Source organism: Oreochromis aureus, linkage group 16 (assembly GCF_013358895.1).
Source record: "Oreochromis aureus strain Israel breed Guangdong linkage group 16, ZZ_aureus, whole genome shotgun sequence".
Lineage (NCBI taxonomy): Eukaryota > Metazoa > Chordata > Actinopteri > Cichliformes > Cichlidae > Oreochromis > Oreochromis aureus.
This window is the reverse complement of record NC_052957.1, coordinates 19,956,167-19,983,265: the sequence shown is the minus strand read 5'-3', so window position 1 is coordinate 19,983,265 and position 27,099 is coordinate 19,956,167. Positions and strand designations below refer to the sequence as shown.

The 27,099-nt window shown below is 37.1% G+C and overlaps 3 protein-coding genes across 4 annotated transcripts; 1 reads left to right on the top strand and 2 right to left on the bottom strand.

Moving 5' to 3' along the window:
- Positions 1–9,213: 9,213 nt before the first annotated feature.
- On the bottom strand, positions 9,214–14,109 carry si:ch211-214p13.8 (B- and T-lymphocyte attenuator). Its single transcript, XM_039599697.1, has 6 exons — positions 13,971–14,109; positions 12,185–12,526; positions 12,043–12,090; positions 11,826–11,954; positions 11,700–11,731; positions 9,214–11,215 (listed from the first exon to the last, which is right to left on the bottom strand). Exons 1-6 carry the CDS (start codon positions 14,050–14,052, stop codon positions 10,739–10,741), a joined length of 1,110 nt encoding a protein of 369 aa, XP_039455631.1. The 5' UTR covers positions 14,053–14,109; the 3' UTR covers positions 9,214–10,738.
- Positions 14,110–18,254: 4,145 nt separating this feature from the next.
- Positions 18,255–21,150, top strand: si:ch211-214p13.7. Its single transcript, XM_039600492.1, has 4 exons — positions 18,255–18,363; positions 19,060–19,076; positions 19,206–19,243; positions 19,532–21,150. The coding sequence occupies exons 1-4, from the start codon at positions 18,344–18,346 to the stop codon at positions 19,730–19,732; spliced, it is 276 nt and encodes a 91-aa protein (XP_039456426.1). The 5' UTR covers positions 18,255–18,343; the 3' UTR covers positions 19,733–21,150.
- Positions 21,151–22,207: 1,057 nt separating this feature from the next.
- On the bottom strand, positions 22,208–26,936 carry si:ch211-214p13.9 (cell surface glycoprotein CD200 receptor 1-A). Of its 2 annotated transcripts, XM_031734446.2 has the most exons (7): positions 26,606–26,935; positions 25,514–25,561; positions 24,559–24,867; positions 23,326–23,592; positions 23,152–23,239; positions 23,013–23,055; positions 22,208–22,889 (listed from the first exon to the last, which is right to left on the bottom strand). In XM_031734446.2, the coding sequence occupies exons 1-7, from the start codon at positions 26,670–26,672 to the stop codon at positions 22,821–22,823; spliced, it is 891 nt and encodes a 296-aa protein (XP_031590306.1). In that variant the 5' UTR covers positions 26,673–26,935; the 3' UTR covers positions 22,208–22,820. The 2 variants fall into 2 exon arrangements, with proteins under 2 accessions (XP_031590306.1, XP_031590307.1); XM_031734447.2 differs by lacking the exon at positions 25,514–25,561 and having other exon boundaries at positions 26,606–26,936.
- Between the last annotated feature and the right edge of the window lie 163 nt (positions 26,937–27,099).

Sequence of the window (27,099 nt, the reverse complement as noted above, 5' to 3'; positions counted from 1 at the left end):
CTTTGCATTAATACTGTGGAATATTTGATTGTGGAAAATCTATCAGGGAAGAAATTTCACAGACTTCACCTATAGTGAGCTCTTTAGAGCGCCCCATTCTTTCACAAATGTTTAGCATTGAATATTGATCAGTCTATGTTCCTACTCTGCATTATGGCTATAATCTGTGGGTAGCAACCACTGAGTAAGTCTGTGACACTTTCACACAATCGTATGAAATTGATTTGGTAGCAATTGTTTACAGAACTTAAATGTGTTTTTCACTGCTTAAAGTTTCATGTGGCGCCATTAAAAAATGTAACTTTTGTCTATTGTGAAAACTGTGTTAAATAATGTCTTTGTTTTGCTTTGTTTGCTTGTTTGTGAATGCCTCTTTCTTTCCAGGAAGTTGCTTCAGACCCACACATACAATGACTCAGAGAAATCTGAGATGCAAAAATCAGGGAAAGAAGGCCATGGTGTTAAGGACTCCAACCTCCAGCAGTTATAAAACATGGAGTTTAAGCTGGGAAATAATGGTATTTGTTTGTATCATAAGCTGGCTTTCTCTAATTCTTCCATTCTCATCTGCTTGTAGTTTCTGGTACCTTTAAATAGCTAATCATTGCTACCCTTACTTGAATAAGTGGCAACAACAGTAAGGCCATGACCCAAACTGCAATGCTAAGTATATAAACATGTGGTTGAGGTGGGGCACCACTTGCCACATGATCTCATTGAAACCTTAAATCTGTCCATCTTTAATTTCCTGCACATTTAAGTTTAACCCCACTGCTGTGGTCAACAGACACGGCGTTGTATTTCTGACACTAGTGGTGACAAAAACAACGAGGGCTGTTTGTAGGACAGAAAAAGGTATGAGATGAAATCGGCTTATTTAAATATTAAATATTTGTTCGTATCTTCAAGCATCTCTGGTGCTATTACTACATTTTGCAACGAGCCACGAGTGGACATGATCATTGTTTCTCTGCATAATATATGAAAATAATGAGCTCAGCTAAGAGAAATAAAAAATATGTAATACAGTGAGTACATTTATTAACATTATAAACAAAATAATCTTTCAAAAGCTGTACATGAGTTACTCATTAGTTTACATTACAAAACTTTTTTTTTCACGTTTGTCATCCTGTAACAAATCAGAAGACTGCATTACAAATATCAGCAAATCTATACAGAACAAATCTATTCAATTAATGAATTTTATGACGTTGTCAAAGTTGAATACGTTAATTTTTTTTTAAAAATTTCCAACTCAAGTCATTACATGGATTTGAATGGGGGAACAAAGTCATATCAGAAAATAAAAAGAGATTAAAAATAAAATAAAAGCATTGTCTGGATTAAACCTGAGCGTGAGAGAATAAAGTTGCTGCTGCTTTTGGTCTATTCATGGTAGCTTAATAGGACATACAGTGCGTCTACACAACCACAAGCTTCCTCCATTCACCTCGTTTGCAGTCTGGTGATTGACTTATTTCTCATCACATTATGTTTTTACACACACCCATTGATTCATCAGATTGTGGAATAATATCTAGTTGCAATAATGTTTCAGTCCTTTGAGTTTTGCATAATTTGTTTTTGCACAGCTGTCTTGAGCATTTGTCAATTTGGGTTGAAGTCTGACTCGGTCATGGAAACACTTTGATTCTTTTGTTTTTCAGCCATTCTGTCATAGAGTTGCTGTTGTAGCTGTGCTTGGGATCATGGTAGTGTTGCATGCCCCAGTTTTGGCCTAGCTTTAGTCATTGGACAGACGGCCTCACATTTGACTCGAGAATACTCTGGTATACTGAGGAATTTGTGGTCGACTCGATGACTGTAAGGTCCCCAGCTGCATCACAAACCAAAAACATCCCCCTTCCACCACCTTGACTGAAAGTTAGTTTGAGTTGTTTGTGCTGATACACTTTGTTTGGTTTTTGGGAACATTTCGACTTTGGTCTCATCTGTCCAAAATATATTGTTGCAGAAGTTCTGTGTTTTTTTCAGATGCAACTTTGCAAACCTAATCTATGATTCAACATTTTTTTTGTTTGTTTTCCTGGAGTCTTTGTCCTGGTAACCCTTCCAAACAAGCCATAATGTCCAATGTTTTTTTAATTGTACTGTCACAAACTTTAACAGGCCTATAGAACCTAATCTAACCTCTGAGCATTGCACTGTCAGACCCTGCAGGGAATATGTGGTGTTTTGTTGCTCTAGATCAGCCAACTTGGTGAAGATCTCTCAGTCAGGTGTATCTGATTAGCTGCATTTGACTGCTATGTACCTTCTTTATTCCTATGGAAGCAATGGAGATTTTGGATTTTTAACTTGATTGTGCCAGGGTGTGCTGCTCTCCAGCAGGTTTTCTAGGTTGTCTGTGGTTGATGACAGCATACGTTGCATGATTTCTTACTGCTGGATCTGAAGCTGAAATCTGGGCTGGTGAGCTGGTGATTCTGGTCTTTCAGCACTAAAAGAAGACTCTGGGTTTTTAACTTGGTTAGTCACTGTGTGATATTTTAAACCATGTTTAGTACCATGTCTTTGGTTGATGATACCATATATTACACATTGTTGATATTTAAGTGCTGGATTTGAAGCTGAGATCTGGTACTCATGGGGCTGGCAAGTTAGTGATTCTGGTCTTTCAGCAGTAAAAGAAGACTCTGGGTTTTTAACTTGGTTAGTCATGTTGTGATATTTTCCACCCTGTTTGGTAGCGTGTCTACGGTTGATGATACCATATACTGCACATTGTTGATATTTCAGTGCTGGATTTGAAGCTGAAATCTGGTTCGAACAGGGCTGGACAGCTGGGGAGGTCAACACTGCTGTAGAAAAAGCCAATAAATAAATTACCCATTTTTAGACGGTAAATTCAATAATTTCAGTTTCAACTATCCAAAATAAAAATTTATGCTCTTACATTTCCAGTCATAAGAACTCAGGAGGATGAGCGCATTCAGTATGAGAATCAGAAGCACTATGCCAAAACAAACGTACAAGTACGGCCTCCAGTTCTTATCCTCATTGTGATCAGTGCTCAGTGTTGTACCTACAAAAGCAGAATCACCAGATCAGTCATACTAAACTGCATTCACAAAATGTTGGCTGTGATATTCTGACAAACACAGCTTCTCACCTGCATTTTTATCGTTATTTTCAGAGTTTCCAACCCCCTGGTACATGTCTTTAGGGAATGATAGACAGAATTAACACTTCATATTTTATTATTTCATATTTTAATGCCGATGAAGAATAAAATATATCTGAAAGCATACCTGAAACTGAGATGTTGATGAAATGGCTGATTGAGGTGCTATTATATCCTAGGAAACGACATCTGTACTGACCATCATCATGAATGGAAATCTCCTTGAAATGTAAATATGAGATCAGCTTATCCTTATCAGGATTCTGTGTTATTTCCACATTATTTGTTTCATGAATCCGTTCACAGTTGTTTGAGTCGAGGAGTTTACACCAGGTGACCTCCAGCGTTTCTCCACAGTGTATGACCGGACAGCTGACCCTCAGACTTTGTCGTGGAGGAGTCTTCCAGGTGCTGCCTCTTGGGACCATAATCGCAACTTCACACGGAGCATGTAAACCTAAAAAGGTAAAGAAGAGAGATTTAGAGATGATAATGGTTTAAAACTGTTTTTCTTTGTTTTTTAATTGTTTTGAACATTGTCTTATTTATTTCTGATTGTTGTATAATTTAATTATTGAGTTGATACAAACAGTCACTGTATGTAGGAACTATTGCATTTTTTTGACACCAATCACAGTTCTTAGCTTGATGGTGCTTGTTTTACAAACTTAAGCATCAAACTGTTATTCCTATCTTACACTACTGATGTAACTAGTAGTAGTAGAAGTAAGACATATATTATTAGCATCAAATTCAAAATAATGTAATAATACCATTTATAGACCAATAATACCAATAATACTAATACCATTTATAAATTACATCATTAATTTCAAACATTTTACATGTTTTCTTTGTTCTACTGTAAATAAAATCTGATTTTATAATATATGCAGATTTCTTGCATCGTGTTTTCATTTACATTTTACACAGCATCCCAACTTTTTGGGAATTACACAAATTGTCATTTTCATACTAAAATTGTCATTTTTGTATGTTGAAGATTAAATCTGAATTTATGTGGTTAACATGTCATTTTGTGATTTAATATCAGTATCACACATCTTAAATTTGTATCAATTCTACATGCTATGTTTATGTTCAGCAACACACATGAAAATAAAATAGAATTAAATAAAAAATAAACATCAAAACAAGATAGGAACCAAACGTAGGGAATTTGTGAAAGCACTGATTCTATGGCGGTGCTCATTTTGTCTGAGGCACTCCTTGGAAGGAATACAAAGATTAAACTTTAGAATCAAATAAATCAAGAGCTTTCTCTTTAAAATATATTTAAATACTTTTACTGTCATGACACGGTGTCATGTTTAACCTAAAAAAAAGCCCAAAACACAAACTTTGAACTTGTTTTAGTTAATGCACTTTCATCAGGAAGTTACACAGAATTCAAAGAAGCAGGAAATACTGCAATTGTTTCAGCGTACCCAAATATTATATCTGTGTCTCTTATATTCTACATTCCAGTATTGTGCTCTCAGTCTTCACTTTTCAGTCTCAGCCAACAAATATCTTATTTGTTTAAGTTGTTTTTCCATCGTCTTTTTACAATTAGTTTATATTAAATAACTAATCATTAATAAAAGAGCTTTAATAAAAAGCATTAATAAAGTTTTACCTTTACTGCTTCCATCTACAGACACAAACACAAAGCAGCAAAAAATCATCAGAGAGTTAAATCCGTCCATCAGGCTCATCATGCTCAAACCTTAAACTTTCAAATAATCTGTTGAAGGTACTGCAGGGGCTACTTAGACTTGTGACAAACTCACCACTTCCTTGGTTGTGCACACAGGTGCTTTTCAGGTTGTGACATGATGAAGTTTCCAGTTTCAGTATTAAAGAAGAATCAAGAAAATGTAATAAAAATTCTCTCACGAAGTGAGACACATACAGTTCAAATGCATTTATTTTACTTGCAAGGAAGCAGCAGTATACACAGCGAATGTCTATGCGAGTGCTCACAGGGGCAATCCAGCAAGTTTCATTTATACACTTCTTCCAATGTTATCCTGGGAACAGATATGTGCGTGAATCTCTTGCAGAGAAAAAGTAGTTTCAATCATGTACTTAATCATGATTGAAACTACTTTGGATAACAGAAAGCAGAGGAGCCACAACAAGGCCTGAGAAGATAGAGAGAAACATTCCTTCAGCTTATTGGAAAGAGTGTTGTATAGCTTTAAAATTTCTATCTATTGAAGCGAGATCGATCAACTGGAGACAAGAACAACAAACGACGGAGGCACCAGACAAATGCAATCAAACGATGAGTTTATTAACACAGGAGAGGAAACATCAGCATGTGTCTTCCTCTGACAAAAATACATTGAATGCTGGTTTTATAGCATAGAAAATTAACGCCCACACATACACGTCAATACAGGTCAAAAATACATTGTTTACAGACATGAGCACATCTCGTACATCTTAATAACTATAAACAGACATCTAACTTCTCTTTTCTATATCACTTGACTTTTAAGGTAATAAACTTCAAGCTTCAGGGTCTCTGAGAGCTAATAATGGACCCTCGTCATCAATCACTAAGTAGACTGAATTGCAGCAAGTCTCAAAAAGAAGCAGAAGACACTTGGGCCTTCGCTCAGGCCTGCTGGTAGATTAATAAGTGTATTGTAAGCATGCATGCAATTAACCTGCTATGTTCTCATCTTCCCTCAACATGTATCACCTGGACACTCTCACCAGTGAAGCTTAAAACCCTCTTGGATGGAACATCAACTCTAAACAAGCACAGTTATGCATTGTGTATAGAATGAACTCAACCTGTGAATAGAAAGGTCAATGTGATGACAAACATATTCAATGCAATATGAACCCTGTAAGGAATATTACTGATAAAATAATACTGTAAACCATGTTATTAATGCATTCATCATAAGGCAGATTATATCGTAGCAATAAAAGAATCTCTGAATCCCAACATTATCAAATTAGTTAGTGTAATAATCTACAGTGAAATCTGATTCCAGTGTTGTTCCCAGTTTTTGATTTCTAGTTGAGTTTTGATTCCTGTTGGTTTTATTAATGTTCATTTAACTCAATTGGAATTTAAATTCTTGTTTATTATTAGTTACTCAATTTGTTTCTTACTTTGTTTATTGTTTATATTTGAATTTTTATGTTCCTTCTTAGCATCTAGGGCCTTTTGCAGTTAGTTCCACTCCCTGTTTATTTCCATTAGCAGTCTGGTTGTCATGTGTGAACATGAGGAAGGAAAGGACCTAAACGCAGGACTCACAGGTAGGTGAGGACTGGTGATTTATTGCAGAGAACCGAGGAATGAACAGAACATGAGATGGCTGACTGACTAGCTGGCTGAACTGGACAGAACACACGGGAACGACAACATTAATGACAAGACAATGAACAGGTGGAAATTGATGACTTAAATACACAGACTGATGAGGATGATAATGAGAGACCGGTGAGAAACACAGCTGAACATAATGAAACAGGAAATGGAACATGTAGAAAATAAACAATGAACATGAACTGAAAACGCTGGGTCAACAACCCAGGAACCCTGACACTGGTTTGAAGAGTTTAGTTCCTTGTGTTATTTTCCTTAGCCTTTGCCTGTGTGCCTCTGTGTTGTATTATATAGTGTTAGCGTCTTATCTCTGTTTTTGTGACTTCTTGTTTTACTTTGTTTTTACTATCATGTGTCTCTTGTGTCGTGTTCAGCTGTGTTTATTTTCCTTTCGGTTTTCACTTTACAAATTAGTGAAGAGAATTTAACATTATTAATAAGGTATTGGAAAATTTACCTTTATACCATGAATGAACCAGTAGACTTGTTCCAGAGTGGGAGTCCGTGTCCTTCGTGGAGTCCATGGTGGGATGCTAGATAGTGCCCTATTTAGGGACTCCATTTTTCCTGCTGGGCAACATCAGCACTTATGTGAGCAATGACAGTGAAGTCTGAAAGGCTTATGTTGTCTGTAACGGACACCTAGTTCAAATATAAGAGTGTTCGTAAGCACACTAGGCGCCAGGTCACCTTAAGTGCCAAGTCTATGATTGTTTTTCTAAAAGGCCATCAGACCTATGGCCGTATGTCTTGGACACTCAGGTGAACAGAGATGTTGAACCGTTAATAGATCACCAATGTAGTGAGGTTGGGCTGGGAATGTCTGGTGGAGGGCCCTTTCTGGGAGATCGTCACTGTGGACACTGAGTCCAAGTGGACCATATTCCACTTTCCTGTCTTGCTTTACTGCTCCAGTATCTAATAAAGGTAAAAATACCATAAATCTATATTTAAAAACAAATAAATAAAAGAGCAGCATCTGGGGAGAAGTGGGACAACTCATCCACCACTGTAGCTGAGGTCATAGGGTTAAAAAATTCCACCCTTGGGAGGTGGATTAAAATTCCCCATATCTTTATTGTTGTAGGGCTGTCTTCATTAAACTGGGATAGTGTTTCCCCTCTTTAACAAGGGAGCTCTCTGGGAAGGTCAGTGTCATCAGTACTAGAGATGAGACTCTACCCTTTAGTCAAACCTTAGATTTAAGAGGAACAGCGTAGCTTTCATCCTAGTTGTGGATCAGCTGGATCAACTCTTCATTGTCTCAAGAATAATAAAGGTTGTGTGAGATTGGACAAAATCTCACACAACCTTGTCTTTTAGAACAACTCGTCTATCTCTGTGGTTGCTCATAGAATTAAAGAAAAAAGCTCTCCAATGGCCAGGCCACTTGGGCATGGGAACTGCTCTAAGTCTGGATACTTCTGGGTTTTCTTGGTCGACCTGCAATATCATGTGGAAGTGAACAGTAATTTTGAATCGGCAAACTGCGGTGAAAGTCCTAAATAAGTTTTTGAAAAGGGGACTCTCTGGGAAACTTTGTCCCAGCTCTATATAGTTTTTGTCCTGTACTACAAATCAGCATATGTTCTGTAGTCACAGAGGGGTCATTCATTGCTTCCCTTGGCATGTTTTGTGGAGGTTGCTTCAGGAATATGGTGTATCAGGCTGAAGGTTAAAGGTTATTTAGTCCCAGTAAAACTATAGCAAGAGATTGGTTCACATTGCCAGTGGACTGGACTGTATGGACAGAATTTCTATGTGCATGCAATGGGCAGGTGGTGTAAGATCAAAGTCAGTTGATTTGTTGGCCTTAAAATCTCATTTCTGATTTCTTTAGATGATGTAGTGTAAGTTTAAGGTGATCAGAGTGATCATCTCCAGGTTGTAAGTGGCCAAGTGTGAAACAACTGTGGATAACAATTAGCACCAAGTCTATGACCATGATTCTCAGTCGCAAAAAGTTAAAGTACCCATTTCAGGTTGGGGAGGAGCTGCTGCCCTTTGCTCATGCGTGAGGGACATACTGAGCAAGAAATTGACACATGGATTTGTGCAGCATCTGCAGAGGATGTCTGAAAGACTGAGATTACACAAACAGGTGCTGGAAATGTGCTTGATCCGAAGGTTGTCTGAGTTCTCACTTAGAGATATGGTGAGGAACATGAAATAGGCTCACAGCAGAGCCACTCTTCTGCACTGAAAGGAGCCAGGTTGTTTCAGGTCTATTCAAGAGACCCAAGAACCAGACATAATACACATTATACAGACCTCTTCTTACCTCTGAATACCTCCACAGACACAGATGGGCAGCATATAACTATCTAGAATACATATATATCCCATTATATTGATGATCAAAGTTATAGAGAAAAGCATATTGTAAATAAAGAAAGAGTCTTGGCTTTGAATTGTGAGACTTGGAGTAGATGTAAAATAGATTTTGTTGGCAGTTTTTAGCAGAGCTTAAATGTGTTTTTCAGTGTTTAAGATTTCATGTGGCTATTGTATTTCAGAAGTAATGTGGGTTCAAAACACTTGAAATATTAAATATTAAACATATTAAAAGCGCTCACTATTCCACGGTATGAGCTTAGGCACACTGCTCACCAGCTTCTAAATCACAGCAAACCTTTCCACAAGCATAATGTAGTAAATGGGTTTATTTTCTGCAGATTTCTGTTTGTGACACTTGACAAGAAAATTATGATCATGTGCTACTGTTTTATTGACCTGTTAGCTGATATCACACACTGCACATACAGTAAACGATGGGCACAGCTCGAAATTATTAAAAGTGAAGGCAGTTCACAAGTACCTTAAATCTGAATTATTTCTAAGAACGAGGGGAAACCTCTGTGATTTAAAAAAAAAAAAAAATGATTAGTTGTATAGATATGGAAAAACCTTCCCTGGTCCCCCCACCACATATACCTCAGTAAAAACTTATGGGCAGAATCACTGGTTTGAACTGAATGCAACATAAAAAAAAATCATACCCATAGAGTCTGTAGTCTATTGTCTATGGTATTATTTAAAAAGCAAAACAAATAATCAAACATGTATATATACAAATACATATATACTAATGTAGATCAATTGAGTGTAAGTATTAAAGAGGCAGGATTAATGCTGACATTTGAAATTATTCTAAACAGTTAAATTGCAGCTTTACCATAATTGTTTTAATATTTTGATAAACACCTGTTTTTTTCCAGGAAAATGCTCTAACTTCAGACTCACTTATAAAATGATTCAGAGAAATTTTAAAGGTGAAAATCCCCCTTAAACGGAATTGCACACAGTGTATGTCCACAAAAAGGCCCTAACATTTTACAAGGGGAGATTTCTTTAAGGTTTCCAACCTCAAATGGTTAACAAACATAGAGTCTACAATAACAACTACTATGTTGTCTTTATTTAATATTTCCTCTAATTCCTCCATTCTCCGCTGCTTGTAGTCTCTGGTACCTTTGCATAGCTAACCAATACTACTCTTACTTGTTTTTCTTTTAAGTATAGAATATGTGAAAAGACGGACCAAAAATAAGGCCATCACCCAAACTGCAGTATTAACAATGCAAACATGTGGTTGAGGCAGAGCGTCCCTTTTCACAAAATGTCATTGTCAGAAATGTTTCCATCTTTAACTTCCTGCACATTTGAGCTAAACCACACTTCTGTGGTCAACAGGCAAGGTGTTGTCTCTGACAGTAGTGGTGACAAAAACAACAAGCACTGTATGTGGGACAGGTATGAGAAGCTGTTCATATCTCTCAAATCTCTCTGGTACTGATTAACATTTCTTTTTAATGACTGCCATCCTTCTATAACAAATCAGTCAGAAAACTGCATTTAAGTGTTATTCGTCTGTGAAGAAGAAATCTGTTTATGACCTTTTTTGAAAGTACGACAGTTACTACAGTCAGTCAATACAAGGACTAGAATCAGATGACACCACAAGTACAATACAAAGTACAATAAATTATTAATTGAAAAAGAAGCAGTGCTGGGAACAAACCCGAGGCCTAGAGAATGAAGTCACTGCTGCTTCCGGTTTAGTCATGATAACTGTAGAGGACATACGGTTCACTTAGAGAACCACAAGCTTCCTCCATTCATCTCTTCTGCAGTATGGCTGTACAGCTGTACGTTTCATCATGTGACTCCACCACATATTGCAAAACATTTTTCCATTTTTTCATCTGCAAGTGTCCCTTTCAAATCAACAACACTCAGGAAAATTTGATGACAGCATACTCTGGGTTTTTAACTTGGTTAGGCACAGTGTGCTGTTTTCCAGCAGGTTTGCCGTGGTTGATGACAGCATACGTTGCATAGTCTTCATTTCTGACTGCTAGATTTGAAGCTGAAATCTGGTACTCATGGGGCTGGTGAGGTGGTGATTCTGGTCTTTCAGCAGTGATAGAAGACTCTGGGTTTTTAACTTGGTTAGTCATGGTGTGATATTTTCCACCCTGTTTGGTAGCGTGTCTATGTTTGATGATACCATATACTTCACAGTCTTGATATTTATCTGCTGGATTTGAAGCTGAAATCTGGTTCGAACAGGGCTGGGAAGCTGGTGATACTGATCTGTCTGGAGTATATGATGAATAGATGTCATTCAAAACAGACAAGCTGGTCAGTGGGACAGGAGTGGAAGGAGGGCTCCATTTAGGGAGGTCTGGTATCATATGAGTGGGCATTTCCTACGGCACAAAACACCAAAATGAGAATATATTAGACAGTAAAAAAATTCTTGACACTCCCATGACGCTAAATCCTAAGTTAGTTGGAAGACAATTAGCTTAGAAAACAAGTAAAATCGGCCTGCCAGGTTGTCAGAGGCTCACAAAATGTTATATAATTTATTACTTGTTTATTTTATGGGCTATAAAAACATTCAAACTGAAACAAAAAGAAAGAATGAGTTCATCAGTGAGTGAAACTACGGGTTCTCCTGTTTTCAAGCCTTTTGTTAGACCAAAGGTAGGCTCAAAAAAAAGTCAAAAATTACACTTCTCCAAGGTGCCATTAGACGCTGGCTCCAAAAGTGAGTAAGTAAAATTTTACTTATATAGCACCTTTCAAGACAAGGATAAAAAAAGTGCTTCACAACAAAATAACAGCGCATAAATAATACTTTTTGTTCCACAAATATCCCAAAACTATATCTTTAAAAGCCAACATTACCTCTCCCTTTACGTAGTTTAAGGTCAGCACTCCTGTAGAAAAGTCAATAAATAAATTACCCATTTTTAGACGGTAAATTCAATAAATTCAGTTTCAACTATCCAAAATAAAAATTAATGCTCTTACGTTTCCAGTCATAAGAACTCAGGAAGATGAACGCAGTCAGTATGAGAATCAGAAGCACTATGCCAAAACAAATGTAGAAGTATGGCCTCCAGTTCTTATCCTCACTGTGATAAGGGCTCGGTGTTGTACCTACAAAAGCAGAATCACCAGATCAGTCGGGCTAAACTGCATCCACTAAAATGTTGGCAGTGATTTTCAGATAAACGCAGCTTCTTACCTGCATTTTTATTGTTATTATCAGTGTTTTCAACCCCCTGGTACATGTCTTTAGGGAATGATAGTAGACAGAATTAACACTTCATATTTTATTATTTCACATTTTAATGCCGATGAAGAATAAAATATATCTGAAAGCATACCTGATACTGAGATGTTGATGGAATGGCTGATTAGGCTGATATTATATCCTAGTAAACGACATCTGTACTGACCATCATCATGAATGGAAATCTCCTTGAAATGTAAATATGAGATCAGCTTATCCTCATCAGGATTCTGTGTTATTTCCACATTTTTTGTTTCATGAATCCGTTCACAGTTGTTTGAGTCGAGGAATTTACACCAGGTGATCTCCAGCGTTTCTCCACAGTGTTTGACCGGACAGCTGACCTTCAGACTTTGTCGTGGAAGAGTCTTCCAGGTGCTGCCTCTTCGGACCATAATCTCAACTTCACACGGAGCATGTAAACCTGCAATTTTTTCTTTTAAAAAGTAATGAGTAATTCTTATCAGAAAAGAATTAAAGCCTGTTTACATGAAGCATTTTTTCGTCTTTTGTGATCGCAGCAATGAAATACATTTTTATCTTAATACTCTATGTAAATTGTCCCATCCCATACATGTCTTCCATCTTATTTATTTGTCTATCTGTCATTTTCCTAGTGGTTTTATTAATCTAATTAAGTCTCAAACTCTCTGGAGCACTAACATTTCAAAGACAGAGAGAATATAGACATAATAGTAATTAACGCAATGGATGCTGTGTATTAAAAAAACAACATGTTTTATATTCACATGTATATTTACATAAGGCAAATTATTTTATAATGTTTGTTTTTCACTCTAACAGTATTGTTTTCTCAGTAACCGGAGGACTTACTGGCCATTTATTTGTGCAAGATAAGATCAAGATTCATGTTTGTAAAGATTTGTTTTAAGTTTTAAGTCTGGTACGTATGTAATGTTTACATATTTTAATTAATGCTTAATTAATGTTTTTACAATAAACTTTATGATAATATACACTGTATAAAGGAACTGTACTGTATTGTGTGGCTTCTGTGTGGCATGGTTGAGATTTAGTGCCGTGAGGCTGCATGCCACAGAGGGAAACGTAGTTGCAGATTTTACCTTTACTCTGGTTTACACTGACAGAGAACGCACCTCCTGAGCTGAATCAAAAGCCCTTTAGTCTCACTCACCCATAACTCAGTGCTCAGTCAAATAATAGACACCTCCAGCATTAAACCTAATATTAATGATTAGAGGTGTAACAAATCTACAGATAGACAAGAAGCCAATAATACTTTGAGGGAGTGCCCACATGCCCTAGTCATAAAAGGTAATAATAATCTTCACATATTTTCTAAGATTTTCCCTCATCATCTATAATATCATAGTGGCTGTAACACACACACACGCCATGTTCAAATATTTCATATCAGCGCATTTTTCCAAGAACAACATCTGATTATTTGGTTAATTAGGTATGCCTTTATGATTTGACGTTACGTAAAATATCATCTCTCTATATTTTTTTCACAAAACTCAATCGCGTGCCCCAGAAGTATATCATCATTATAAAATCGTATGTATCCTCAAATGGCCAAACACTCTCTTTATTTAGTCCAGCAACCACACGATGTATACAACAGTAACAATAAAGTGTGCTACATTGTTTGTTTTCTGTACAACTTTAAAGCAAGTTGAATTCATCATTTTAATCCCTGTCATGTTTTTTTCACACTCTTTATGTTAAATATTTAATAAATAGTTTTAAACATTAATCTTTGTTCCTCAGTAATGATTACTCTGTATCTCTTATAGTCTATGTTCTAGCTGTGTGCTCTAAAGTGTTACTACCCTCAACCAACCATGACGCATCTATTACAGCTATTTCATCAATAAAATAATATTTATGTTTACCTTTGCCGCTTCCATGGATAGAGACAAACACACAGCAGCAAAATATTATCAGATAATTCAGCTTGTCCTTTAGGCTCAACATGCTCACAGCCTGAAAGGTTTCAAATAATTGACTGTAGGTACGTCAGGGGCTTTTTTTCACATGTGACAAGCTCACCACTTCCTGACGTCCCACACGCATGCCACGACCATTCTGCACATTTTGTGTAATTCAGTATGCTGTTACTTAACAAAGTTTCCAGCAATGTTAAGGAGGAGTGGACTTTATGTAATCAAACAAGTACTTTTCCACTAGCTCGCTGGTAGTTCGGTACTTTGACTCAAGCAGTTCCATGAACTTTTTGGCCATGTTTGTTTGGTTTATGACTGGAGGTTCAGGGGAGTATGAAATGTTTTGTCATTGATTCTCTACTATAATTAAACCCCTATTTTCAAGTCCCCCATTGTGATCCTTAGTGCTGGAAGCATGTCAGCATTATTCACAGTTGTTTAGTTCTTTTACAGAAGTTGTTTCATTCACCTTTACATGGACCCCGAGCTTCTAAAGGTGGCTATTTGACCTGCTTGAAATTGTACACTAAAAAGCTCGCTTTCCAGTGCAGAGTAGAGACTGTTAGGAAGAAATTCAATGGGGCCCCTCTAACCAGCGTTCATCACCATTATCTCATAAATAATCTGGGACCAGTCAAACAACTGCTTGTCTGACTGGTGTACTTGTATCAGGTGTCTCTCCTCTACAGTTAAGATTATATTAACTGTGCATTATATTTAATGTGATCATAGCTCCTTTTTATAGTCATTAAGTAGCTTTCATTGTTGTCCATAGCTTCGTTTAAACAGGAGTGAGAGGAGGAAGGCGGGGCCCCCTTAGGGAGGTCAGGTGTCTTCTACTTTTATGGCAAGCTTTAAGCATTGATTCAACGTTTCAAAGTTTTTCAGCCCACAGGGCACTCCACTTGCCTGCAGCCTGCTTCGCCTCGTGGCAAGCAGCACTTCTGTGTATTACTTTTTTTTTTACTAACTATTTTCTTGTTTGGTAGTTTTGTCATTTGTTAGTTTCTAAAATAAATGATGTTAAAATTTGTTTTCTTTTATGGATATGTAAAAACAAACAAAAAAAATCTAAAAAGTAGTAATAAATTTGTAAGAAAATTCCACAATACAGTTCTAGAGCACTGCAATTTTTTTAAATGAAGATGCACTAGTTTTTTTTTTTAAACAAAACTCAACCATGCTGTTATTTTTGTTTTATTTTGTTTTATTAACTGTGGATCTAAGTGCTAACATGCACAAATTCACTATCTAAAGAAGAACACTTTAGCTTTGCCCCAGGAGTCTAACAGTAAATGAGGGATTTGTGATAGTTTTCTTCAGACTTAAAGTGGAAAATTGGATCAATTTTTACACAAAATAATCATCTTTCCTTCACACTCGGGTTACCAGTATACTTATATGAACAACTAATAATACCGAGCATGCTTCAGGCTTCAATATGCTGCAACTTGTGTACATACTTGTGTGCTAGAAATCTGAAGTATACACCAAAAGTGACTTTTGTTTTTCCTTTTTTTGCCCTGTGCAGCCAGCAGGCGGTGTAAGTTCACATTCACCTTCCATTGTAGTTTATAGACAATGCTTCTCAGTGTCATGTGAATCAGAGCATACTTTTCCAACAGCACCATCTGGTGGAACACTGTGTGTTACTTCATGTTGATATACCAGTATGTGTGTGTCTCTGTGCAAAAATAATATAACCATGTATTTCTCTTTTAGCTTTTGGTAGTTATCTATAGATAAAGATTTTGGACCACAGTGTCAAGAGAGTATCACACGTCTTTCAGATATGTCAGTTGCACACCCATGATACAAATCTCGTGTTCCACCACATCCTAAAGCTGCTCTACTGGGTTGAGATCTGCTGAGTACAGTGAACTCACTGTCATGGTCATAAACTGGCTGCAGATCCTTTTTAGATTTGTAACATTTTGTTATCGTGTTCAAAATGGCCTTCAAAATGTCATCATAATGGGATAGACATGGTCCGCAACAATATTCAGGTAGGCTGCGGTATTTAAAATTTGCTACTAAAGGGCCCAAAGTGTGCCACAAAAATATATACTACACCATTCCACCCACAAAAGTAGTGTGAATACAAAGTACTGATACAAAGTAGGATGGAGCCTTGCTTTTATTTTGTTTACACTGAATTCTGAATTTGCCATTTGAATATTGCAGTAGAAGTTAAGACCGGGAAACATTTTCCAATGTCCTCATGTGAATTGTAGGTTGTTTTTTGTTCCAAGCTGGCAGAAGTGGCACCCAGTGTGCTCTTCTGTTGCTGTAGCCCATCTGCTTCAAGGTTCAATGTGTTGTGCATTCAAAGATGCTCTTCAGCATACACTGGTGCAAACAATTGGTTTTTTTGAACTATTTGTTTTTTTACTATTATTATAAGAAGACTGAACATTCTCCTCTGACTTCTGGCATCAACAAGACATTTTCAGCCAGAGAACTGCTGCTCACTAAATGTTTTCCCTTTTTCAGTTCATTCTCTGCAAACCCTGGAGATAAATATGGGGAGACAGACAGTTTTTAAAATGCTCAGGTCAAGTTCAAAGTCATTTAAATCACCATCTTCCTCAGTCTGATGTTAGTTTGAAATTCAGCAGGTTGTCTTGACCTTGCCTATCTATGCAGCTGGCTAGCTATCAAGCTAGCTATCTGGCTAACAATAGCTAGCTAGCTTGTATTTTCTTAAATACACAAACGTTCATAAGGCTGGCATTGTGAAGTGTACCGTTGTTGCAAACTAAGAAGTTAAGGTCCAAACCCATCAGTATGGATTCTGTCCACGTACTCCTGCTTCATCCCAACGACATGTTAGGTTCACTGTTTCTGCTAAATTGGTTTTAGGTGTGGACGTGAACGGTTGTCTGTCTCTCTCTGTGCCTGCTCAGGGAGAGCTCACCTCTCACCTGATGAAAACTAGTGTTCAGTGCACCCAACCCATCTCACTGAACTGTGGAAGAAAATGAATGGATGAAGCATATGCCCCCTTTTCAGCAAACAGTATTGTGTAATTCGATACTCTCTCTGAATACATTATCATACCATAAAAGATAAGGAATACTCACAATAGGATTTGGGTTTTTTTTAAAAAGAACATATTAATGCGTCAGTGTACCAGGGATTTTCTTAATCTAAGGATGATTTCTTATCCTTGTTTACAATCAACTGGGGGGGGGCTAGAGCCTGTTCCAGCTGTCACAGGGCAAAAGGGTACAGCCTGGACCGGTTGCCAGTTTTACATTTGCTCTTAAGGCTGACACATAGATCATTCACACTCGGATTCACACTTAAAGTCAGTTTAGAATCATCAATTAATCTAAACCCATGAACATGCAAACATGATCCAGGCCCCAGACTGGATTCAAACCCAGGATCTTCTTTGTGTATAACAACAGTTCCGTACCGTCACTAAATCAATATATTTCAAGCAAAAGTAAAGTCAATCAAACACAGAATTTACGGTGAAAACATATCAGTAAAGATGATTATCTGGTGTGATTATCTGATCATTTCTACATACATCTGCACAACGAAAATGATGTAAAAATCTTCAGTTTGTCCACTCTGACCTCATTCATTGAGCCTTTCCTGTACAGAGTGTTACTACGTGATGCATATCCAGACATTTCTCTGAATGAATATAAAGGTGTGGTTCTTTTTCCTGCTGACAATAAATAGTTTGTAAACCAAACCTGGACTTTCCATGTGGCAAAGATCACTGACTTCCTGTTGTTGCACATCAAAAAAATTTGCAAAATTATGCAAATGACAGCATACAGTGACAACAAAATACATTACAGTAACTGCTCACTGCTGTGGTATCTCGCAATGCAGATATTTCATGTTTGCTCAATGACAAATATTTTAAAATACAGCAAATACAGTAGGTGACGATGATGATGATGACCTTTTGTCTCACATAAAAAGCCAGCAAACCAATATATCCACATACATAGAAGTACATGCAAATTGAGTATTTCGAGTCAACAACGTGTTACAGCATTTCCACATTACTATCAATGTGTCAGATTATATTTTGTCTGCTGTTTGTTAGTACTGACTGTTTTCCTCTACATCAGTACAGTTATTTTCATATTGGTGTGATAGCACATTTGCTTCTCCCTCTCTCTCTCTCTCTCTCTCTCTCTCTCTCTCCCTCCTTCTCGCTCTGCCTCTCTTTTCTACCGCTTCCTCACTACTGTGGCCTTTATGCAGTTTGATGCAACGAAGCGATCAGCTCATATCTACTACAGCGTCAGGCCGAGGGGCCCTTCTCCAGCAACCGGGCACTCTGTGGGATCGTCATGGGAAACTGTGCTTCAGGGTAAGTCATCATACACACTCATACATTCATTCACATGTTCATATAAGTGGGGACTTTCATATATTACAAAGTTATTCATCAGAATGTGATGTATTCTAAAACACTCCTTTAACTGTTGTAAATGTAGAAAATAGATTTAATGCATTTGTGAATTAACTGCAGCGAAAATATTTAGAAGCAAAGACAAAGTTTAAATGAAATGATTGTGCAGTTTTTTACAAGAAGCTTCTGCATTTCCTCTAGCAAGGAAACAGTGGTTATGAGATAAAAATAGCCCTGGTTTCTGGTTGTGTTCTTACAAGAACTAAGTCAAATACAAAGAACATATTTTGCTGTTACATTACAGATTCAATATATTACCATGTGAGATGTTAAGTCTAGAAATATGCAAAGCTTGATGTCCTCTTTGGTTATTCACTGCCATATTCAGTTGGTTATAAACAGGTGTTGATTGTAGGTCTATGTAAAGTGTTTCCTGTTGCAGCACAGGCGCTTATTTGTTAAAGCTGTCAAGGAAACACTGCTGTTGACTAAAGCCCACACCTGATGCCACAGATAATATTTTTTACAGTCTATTGAAGTGAAAGACATATTACTGAATAAGCAGTATTATCCAAAGGTATGGGGGCTTTATTCTTCTGTGTGTGCTAACATTGTGGTCCTATAGCTTATCGTTTCAATTTGCTTTATTTTCAGAAAGAAGAAAGAGAAAGGTAAAAACTGTTTTGTATTACTATTTTTTATTGCTTTTGTGTTACTTTCTCCAGTATAAAATGTAATAAATATCATAAACAAATAAACTATTATAAGTTTATGATATATTTCCACATTTCCTCTTTCAGGGGATTCTGAACCAGATGATAAGACCGTGAATGACAAGGTAGACATCCCCGCATTAATCTTGGTTCTATTTCAGTTGACCATAAATCTTCACCGTTATCAGCTCATGATTTTCATAGGACATGGGTGTGTTCCGCTTTGGATTTACATACTTGGAGAAGATTAACATGAGGCTTCTGCCGTAAAACAAACTCCACAGGAACCCACGGCATCTAGACACATTTCAAAATGTGCCAGCTGTAGAAACGCAGTATAAAAGTTGACTAAATTATTTGATGGGCATGATACGAGTAGATGACCACCCATCTCACTCTCTCTCTCCCGACAGCCCAATGAAGATGTAACGTATGCTTCTATTAACCACGAGAACGCCAAAGGAGCAAGACAAGGCAGACCACCGACAAACCAGATCACCGACGACGACTGCGACTATGCTACAGTTAATATTCCTGAAGCACTTCAACCTCACTCTGAATCTGAGTGCTCATCTAAAGACGAATGTGCAGATGATTATGTACTTATGGGGTAAACAGACGGAAGTGGAAACATTTGTTCGGTCAAGTCAGTTACAGAAAAATGTCTGATGCCGGAAAAAAGGCATGCAAGAACTTGTTTGCACTTGAATTGTCACTTTACTTTTTATATTTTTAGCTTAATCAAGAGCAGATCTTGATCATCAAAGAAACTGCCAAAAAGAGAAGATTCACAGACAACAACAGCTGATTGCGGAAGCATGTACATTAACCAGAAAGAAGTTTCTCTCCACAAATGAAGAAACGTTGTAACCAGAACATGGTGGTGGTGTTCCTTCCTCAAGAAGACAAACTCACATTGCAGACGAACCCGTGAGAGACAATACGATTCTTGAGACATTGGGACATTACTAAAAGATTTGAAAACTAAGAAGAAAGCCAGTAAGCTTCCATCAATTCTGGACCTCTCTGAGAAGAGCGATGCAACCAAATCAGGAAATACAGAAGTTTGTGGCATGCACTTACTACTTACATGTGAATCGATGAAATCTTAAAGCCACCATGTGTGACATTTTAATGTGAATTTGAAAATGTTCCAAACAGAAGTTTTATTTTGTTTTGTATCTTTAGCTCTGTGTGTGGTTACGTGATTTATGTTTTGGCCCCAAATTCCTAAAACATCGAGGCATTAGCACAAATTCAAAACTTGCTCCTCTTTAAAGAGAAGTTTCGCTGAAGAAACTCAGCCACACCTTGGCACACCACAACTGAAAATCTGAAAATGTGCACCGCATTCTCAGACATTCTCACCAAACATTTTGCTTGCATAGGAAAGAAAAGTGGATCAAGAACTGGTATTTTGTGGTTTAATAGCGTGCATGTGCAACAATAATGGCAGAACTGTTTGGGGGTTTTTGAGAGACAAATTTGTTGATATGAATGCATCTGCTGTAAGGTGCTGTGCAGGAAGGTTTGATCATTATCTAGAGTCTGTTGCAGGTGGTTAGTGTTGATACAATGCCAACTCTTTGCTGCATCATTAACCAGTTTCACAACACCCCATATTGAGTTCCCTCAGAAAGCGTTTTAAAACTTAATACTGCCCAAATGTGCAACCAAATACCAAAACCGTTTGTAAAATTTGATGTATTGCCACATTATAGAACGATAGTCCAGACCACACATTTTAATACATAGTCAGAAGCATTTTACAGCATGTAAGAAGCAACCACGAGTCCCAATATACTACAAACACACCGAAAGGCTGAGAAGTTGTTGGTTTTTTTTAATTCCTTGTTTGTTTGTTTGTTCTTTGAGAGATTGTTGTTCTTTGAGAGATTGTTTTTATGTGCCTTTTTATTTGAATCTGTCTAATCAACAGAATTATTTATACATTTAACTTTATGGCAGAGTACTGTTATTTACCTTATCTGTTTTTATTATGCTGTATGAATAAACTGCATGTCTGAAAACTGAAAGAAGAGGAAGAAAAAATAATCTTTTCAATTTAAAACAAAAACCAGTTTTGCTATTTGCTTCTGCTTTTAAGAGGAAATCATGTTAATGTTCTAAGTCACTGAAAGAGTTCAAATAGTCAGACTGTGAAGATAGGGATATATTTGTGAGGCAAATGTTAGTTCTGTCATTATAACGGAAAGACATTTATAGTCACTGCAGCTCTTGCCTCTGATCTACTGTCTATTACTTACTAAGGCTACTGAAAAGAACAAGTGTGAAGCCACTGACATACAAATATATACATATATTTATATATATATATGGAGAGAGAGAGAAAGACTTTTCTTGGTTTAGATCATTGTTAGTGAGTATAGTGTTGGTGATCATGCCAGAATTGATGAATGAATGCAGAAATGTGCCATCAGGTTTTCACCCACCATGCAAAAGCATTTGGAATGAGGCGGAATGGGAACATATTCATTTTTCAGAATGACAATGATCCCAAACACACTGCCAATGGAAAACTGTCATGGCTTGGCCTCCCCAGAGCCTGGACCTCAACATTATTGATGCAGTGTGGGATCATCTTGAAAGAGAACAGAATAAAAGGCAGCCAACATCCAAATAAGAGCTTTCAATGTCCTTCAAGAAGCCCGGAGAATAATTCCCAAAGACCAAATAATGGCTTTCAAGCTCGGAGGGTAAGATTGACTGCTATCACTGAAATTATTCAGGCACCTTGCATCATTTAATCCTGTAGCAACATTAATTCTATTATTCACCAGTAGAGGGCAGAATAGTCCCTTTTTCTAGTTTCTTTTCTCGGAACTGTATTAGTCACTGTTATTGTACTGAGGTGAATCTTTATACAGTCACTATGAAAAAGGTGACAGTTAGTATTGATTGTATTTTTAGTGTGTGCCCTCAAACAATGAAAAAGTCACCTTGACAGATATCACTGTAAAAATGTTGAGAGCAACTGTTTTGACTCTTTTTGGTGTATCTTTCTGAGTTGCTCTGATGCAGCATTACTAGTGTTGTTCCTAAGTCTGAAGAATGTGGCTAAAATGAAGTCAGCATTTATACATGTACTTTAATACAAAGAATCATATCATCTCACATTAATACATAACATAAATACTTCACATGGCATTGTCCACATTACCTTGAGACAGCTGTGTGATTAAAATGCATGTTTTCGTTGCTTGGTGCTTGTACTGTACCCACTCCAGCATGATTCTATGTAAGAGATGATTATCTATTATCTATTTAACCGTTAATGTATAAATAAGTGTATTTGTACATAATTGTAGCCAATATATTTCATCAGCATTATCAAAATTCTGTAGTTCTGTAGTCTTACATGCTGCATGTGGCTCAAGAGCCTCCTCATTTCAGCAGTTCAGTGCAGTTTTTAGTTAATGTTCTCCTCGAGACCCACACAAAGTGGTGGGCAGACATCAGGTACATCCCCCGTTCCATTAGTTAAGTGTTTATTAGGATACATTTAAAGTGAGAAACTTTCCTCTTTCAGAGAAAATCTTTGATCTTTCCCTCTCTTTACTATTTCACCCTTTCTCAGTTTCACAGCCCTCAGTTTCTCACAAAGACTTGTTGCATTTAAGCTGTGATGCATGTGCATAGGCTTTTTTCTTTTTCTTTTGTCATTGTGAACATATCTGCAGATCAGTTATAGATAGAGTTCACACGTTGAACATAGCTGGCATAGGGCTCCACTTCCTCCACATCCTCTATCTACAAAAAAAAAAAGAAAAAAAGAAAAGACAAAAGAGATAGAACAGAGGGAGGCCTCTTTAACAAAACATGACAAAGTGCAGTCAACAACCAGAACTATAAAATACAGGCAGTTTTACCTACCGGTGGGGATTTGGAGGACGAGGTATCTGACTGTTGGTGTTGCCTGGCAAAAGTTACACAAACATGTTCAGTAACCTAGACACTCTCAGAACACAAGTTATTATTTTTGATTCAATTTCTGTTAAATTAAACCTGTTACCTCCGCTTCATGACCACAGAAAACAAGACTCCTGCTACAAATGAAATTATTATCCCAGCTATGAGTGCATACAGCCAGGGAGAATCAGCTGTAGGGAGACAAATGAAATGTTTGTTAATATTTTAAATGCACATGGTCGTGTAACTTTTGTGCCTCAGTTTGTAGAAGCCTGACCTTTGCCTTTTTGAAATTCTAGAAGTACCGTCTTGTTCAGGTTCTGGTGACTGATGATGCAGCTCAGGTTTTTTGGATCCATGTCTTCAGGAAGCTCCAAACGACTTTCTACTGTAAAAAGTCCATTTATCCCAGGCAATTGTTCCACAGAAGAATTTTGTGCATAATTCCAGCTGATGCTGGCTGCAGGATTTCCATTTTCAGCTCTACATACTGCTACCATTGTGTTGTCTTTGTGCTCTATCCAGGCTTTTATTTCAGGAGTAACTAAATCAAGACAGACAAAAAAAAGAAACAACAACAAAAACAAATCGTTTAAGCTTGCTTTAAGTTTAACCACATCACAAAATGGGATTTGCAAGGCATGGTGTGCTCTATTTAAAATTTTCTTTGTTTTTCGTTTTCAAATCAAATATCTAAATGTGCTAAATGAAGTATGTAAGTAAGTAAGTAAACTTTATTTATTAAGCGCTTTTCGCAGATAGACAATCACAAAGCGCTGTACATAAATATTAAAATAAACAATAAAATCGATAGACAATGTACACATGTTAACAGTGAAGTCAATGATCCATCTAGAGCAGGGTTGTCAAACATGAGGCCCGGGAGCCAGAACTGGCCCGGATTGACTCGCTCCCATTGGATAATTGACTGAAAATAAGTGTATTTTCATTCAAGGTTTAGATTTTTTCCAAGTGATAAGGGACCTCCCCTATTGTATTTCATACTACAACAATGTAATTAAGTAACAGGTAAACAATAACAAATCAATCGGAGGAAATGCCTGTTTTTTACGATCTACTATATAAATTTCAGATGTCTTTTATCTGCTGCAGCAGCATTTGAATGAATCATGACATGCTGCTGAAACCGCACTTGTTTTTTAGATTAAATTAAATGTGCAGTTAAAATTCTTTACGCTCACAGAAAGAGGCATTTTCCTGATTCAGAGGACTGCAGATCAAAGTGGGCTGCATGTGGCCCGTGATGTTAAATGAGTTTAACATCCCAGCTCTAGAGGACAAGGTGTTTGTGTCTAAAAAGGCAAACTGAAGATCACTTTTTAAAAATGTGCCACTGAAAAGACTTTGCAGAGCAACACAAATGCATATCCATTTTACTCCCTTATGAGGTATAAGCTGAATGGTAGAAGGCTGATATTTCAACTATCTACATTCTTATATATCAATGGAGGTACAAGGTGTGTGACGAATGTGACAACAGAAGTCCTACCTGTGATATTCACGTGGATTTCACAATTGGTAGATCCTCCTCTGTAAGCAAACTCACACGTGTAGATCCCCACATCATCTTCTGAGAACTTTGGGATATGTAGATATGGCTGAGCACTGGATGTGTTTCGGAGTGACTTTCCATCATTGCAGGTGTCTGAGTTTCGACCGTAACTGTCAAAGTTTATCTCACAAAGGGTTTTGTTAATCAATTTTATTTTCCAGATAACATAAAATGTCTCATTCCACATCTTATTGCTGCACGTGAGATTAGCATCACTCCCATTACTGAAATCTTTATTTCTGCGTTCTGGAAAAAGAAAAAAAAAAAAGGAAATGTGAATGCATCTTACATATCGTTCATATTAAATCATTTGGGTTTTTTGTGTCACAAAATAATAGGTTTTCTAGTATATACAAAAAAGGCAGAAAAGCAAAGAAAAAATAGAAAGTATTAGTTTATGTTATGCATATGTTAAATATATTCACTTCGCTTAGAATAAAGCTGCAGCATTAAACACAGATATAAAATAAATCATAACATTGTTTATTTTTTTGTAATAATTTGTGAGATTTGTCCAATTAGCACTCCAAAAGAAAATTATTTTATATATTACAAAAACTTTTTTTTTTTAAAAAGGAAAATAAAAAAAGGAAGAGGGGGGAAAGAACGAAAAGCGGTAAAGAATCAGACAAAGACTGATAAACAGCACCTTTCTTTTTCAAAACATATTGAAGTGCTTTAAAGCACTTTTTCTTTCACTTTAATACATTTTAAGTAAAGAAAAGTGTGCAATGGTTGAAAAGTGCGCAATGGTTGGAACACAATAAGCAGTAGAAAAGGAATTAAACATAATGTACTGACATTTTCACATTTTGCTGGTCACACTTTCTCACTTCATATTTTACTCATAGTGAACAGAAGCAGTATAGAAACACGGGGGAAAGACTTTTACCAATGATAGGAGGAGAAGTGGTGTTCACAGGGGTGCTTTCAGTAGTTCCTGAGAGAGACGAAGGTGAATTAAGGAAAAAGTTAGTAGAATGTTTCAGTAACTAAAGTAGCAAAAAATATTCATTCTGAAGTGCTCAGTCAGCAGAGCAGCAGTGATGGTCGTCTGTTAGTTGAAGTTTAATTGGTTAAGATGTAACATGAATTAAATGGCCATGCAGGACGGTTAAACAACAAAGAGCTGTGAGACACACTGCACTTTTTTAAGCTTTTGAAAAAAAAAAAACATGACAGTCACCAAATGTGGGGCAATAAAATGTCACAGTTAAAGTTCAGCTCCTTATAAAGCCCACAAATGTTAATCACAATCTTCCACGTTACCCAGAAGCTAGAGACACAATCGGTATTTCGTATAAGTGAAACGGAAAATTCAAGATGGATGTGTTCAGTGAGTTGTTTACATCTGACAGGTGTAAAACCAAGACCACGCAGAAAGTGAGTGAACAAAACCACAACTCTAAAACAGAGACCCCCTTACAATGCAGAAAGAGCTGCATCATAGTGTTACCCAGATGCGAAATCAAGATTTCCACTGCAGCTACAGGTTGGTACGAGGCAGTTTGATCATTCAGAAAAGACGGGGCTGACTTCTGTTACGGAACACTTTTTCCCCCTGCCAGTTTCTGCTCTGGCCCACTTTCATGCATAGTCTTTCCACACACTGTCTACACTGTGAATCAGAGTACAACCATTTCACTGAAATCTCAGGAGGCCCACAACCACTTACAGTTTACAACTCACCCACTTTATAGTAATAAGCCACAAATTTAACACTAATTACCTCTGTAATTATGCATGCTACATATATTTGACACTACATTCGCAGAGTGTAATGACGTGGACAGAAAAAGGGTAAAAAATTACATTTTCAAGGTTTAAAAATGTCTCTGTTAAATCACTTGTGTCGCAAACCACATGAACCCGCATGGAGTTTGTCATTGTGTATTATATTTGCGAAGGTTGCTCACTCTTAAGAAAATATAAGTAGTGAAAGCTCAAAAAACAAATGCAAGAAAAATGAGTTAACATGTCAAACCTGATTCCACGCTCCGCGTTTCAGACAAGAGCAGGATCAAGACATAAATCCACATAGTCTCCTTCATCGCTGCGTGTCTTCGAGTGCTCCTCTGTAAACTTGCTGCTCACACCGTAAAACCTCAAGTATGGCCTGACATAAACCGTCAGTGCTAGACTCTCTAAAGTAACATCAAACCAAGATGCACTTTCTTTCTCCTCCGTTATCTTGCCATTTCATTTCCTTGCTATTCCCAACAAGCTCTGGATTTAAGTGAAGCATGTCCTCCAACAAAGACTTCAGACAAACCTGAAGTCCTTTGTGACACAGTAATATATACATCGTGTGACTAACAAATCCCTCCCTTTTCTTTCTCATCCCCTCTCCAAACCGCTTTCCACTGAGACATCTTGCCTTTTTCTCCCACACAGGATGACGTTTGATAAGTCAAGACACCCATTTCCTTTCTTGTCAGACACATAGCTGTGCTCTCTAAAGTAGTATGTAGTGAAGTA